The sequence below is a fragment of the Gekko japonicus genome, unplaced genomic scaffold (assembly GCF_001447785.1).
Source record: "Gekko japonicus isolate JY-2015 unplaced genomic scaffold, Gekko_japonicus_V1.1 scaffold691, whole genome shotgun sequence".
Classification (NCBI taxonomy): Eukaryota; Metazoa; Chordata; class Lepidosauria; order Squamata; family Gekkonidae; genus Gekko; species Gekko japonicus.
The window spans coordinates 1,544-3,862 of NW_015175990.1; the positions used below are offsets into that span (position 1 = coordinate 1,544).

At 46.3% G+C, this 2,319-nt stretch overlaps 1 protein-coding gene across 1 annotated transcript in view; it reads right to left on the reverse strand.

The window, feature by feature from the left end:
• Window positions 1-413: 413 nt before the first annotated feature.
• Window positions 414-2,319, reverse strand: part of LOC107123154 (actin-related protein 3B) — a gene marked incomplete at its 3' end in the record, with an annotated part of 34,732 nt that continues 32,826 nt past the window's right edge. The window contains exon 9 of the mRNA XM_015426341.1: window positions 414-506. Coding sequence (XP_015281827.1) covers window positions 414-506 — 93 coding nt within the window. The remainder of the gene's footprint in view (window positions 507-2,319) is intronic.

Below are 2,319 nucleotides of genomic sequence, written 5' to 3' on the forward strand. Positions count from 1 at the left end.
TGTGTAAAGTAGTATTTCCTTTTGTCCGTCCTGAACCTACTGCCCATCAGCTTCATTGGATGCCCTCGCGTTCTAGTCCTTTGAGAGAGGGAGAAAAAACTTCTCTTTCTCAACTCTCTCCACCCCACACATAATTTTATAAACCTCTATCATGTCCCTCCCTTAGTTGTGTCTCTTCTAAGCATTCTCTTACTCACTTCAGGTGTTTGCGGACTTAGCAAAACCCACTGCAGAAGATGAACTATCTTAGCAAAACTAGCCACTTGACCCCACTGCTTGTGTTCTTCCATGTTTCCTTGACAAAATCTAAGATATCTTCTCAGACCTGGTGGAAACTGCTTAACACTTTCATGAGTTTATAGCACAACTGAAAGTGCCTGAGTCGCTCCCGTTCCCGCACATGCCAACGATACCTTATACAAGGGGCGTCGGACGTCAATAGGACAGTTCTGTATAACTTCATCGACAATATCAGAAATCGACTCCATAAAGTCTGGGTTGGCAAACTGAAAATAAATGGGGCAGTCTCACACGCACGGAAATGACAGCACTGGACAATCCGAGACAGAAAACCCAGAGGACTCAGGCAGGGCTCTTTTTGTAGCAGGGACTCATTTGCATATGAAGGGACACCTCCCTAATGTAGCCAGTCCTCCAAGAGCTTACAGTAGCTCCTGTAAGAAGAGCTCTGTAAGCTCTTGGAGGATTGGCTACATTAGGGGTGTGTGGCCTAATAGGCAAAGGAGTTCCTGCTACAAAAAGAGCCCGGAGTATCTGTATTCGCCTATTGTGATAGTCTACAAACAGCACAGTCCTACGTAGAGATACTCCAGTCTGAGCTCATTGATTTTGCTGGGCTCAGACTAGAGAAACTCTGCACAGGATGAGGACTAGCAAGGTGTTTCAGAAGTGTTTATTGCAAAAAAAAAAAAAAAACCCTGTGTAGAAAAGAGTCTTGTCCATCAACATATACTAATCAACATCTTTTGGTAGTCCCCAGCCCCAGGGACATCCAGCTTGCCTCGACCAGGGCCAGGGCCTTTTCGGACGTGGCCCTCATCTGGTGGAATGAGCTCCCGTGTGAGATCAGGGCCCTGAGGAATTCAGGGGTCGTTTCGTAGAAAAAGAGCTAGGGGACTCATTAGCATAACTCATTAGCATATGCCACACCCCTGCCATCACCGGAAGTGTGTCATAAGGCCACACCCCCTGACATCACCGGAAATGTGTCATAAGACCACACACCCCGCCCCCAACGGTCCCGGCCGCCGCCGCCGGCCTTGCAGCTCCACTGCCGAGCCCCATGAGGGGCCCGGCAGTGGACCTGCAAGGCTGGCAGGAGTGCAAGGAAGACCCACGAAAGCCTTGCCTGGCCCCAGGCAGACAGGGGTGGGGAGAGGCAGGGAGGAAGCAACTTACCCTCCCCAGGATCCTTAAATCTTCAATGCCATCTTAACCGCTAAGACATCTGATATCCACTAGAGTTTACATGGTACTCCAGGATCCTTAAATCTTCAATGCCATCTTAACCGCTAAGACATCTGATATCTGCTAGAGTTTACATGGTACTCAGGACTTGTGTTATGTTATTTTATACTGCTGTTTTAATGTGGTTTTAACGGCATTGTATTTTATATTGTTGGCACCCGCCCTGAGCCCAGTTGCGGGGAGGGTGGGATATAAATCCAAATAAATAAATAAATAAATAAATCAGTTCCAACCACCAGCTACAAATGATTCATTGAGTTTGGCCTTTAAAATGTGGGCCTCGCATGTGCACAGCCACAGTTATCATGAACATGGCTAGCACAACACATTTCGAGTCCAGTGGCACCTTTAAGACCAACAGAGTTTCATTCATGGTATGAGCTTTCGTGTGCATGCACACTTCTTCCGATACATTGAAATGGAAGTTACCAGTCCATACACATAGGTAGAGGGTGAACAGCAAATTAGCATACAGCATAATGAAGATATTTAACAGATTCAAGGACCGAACAGGAATAACAAGTTTAGTTTATACGGTTACCATTTGTTTGGGTTTAATTCTGGGGGGGAACATAGTGAGGGAAATAAATATATCAAAATTGGAGACTCATGGGCAGAGGCATCCGTCTTAATTGTGGGATGCTGCGAGTAATTAACTGAGACCCTGTACATGATCAGTTTGCATCTGTTCAAGCACCACAGTACATACCTGTCGTGGGTGCAATTTAAGGAGGAATCCTGCTACCCAAATAGTTCATATACCGCTAAGTGCACTGCAACATCAATATCCATTGTCACTGAACTACAGAATACCAGCTATGGGCTGAACCG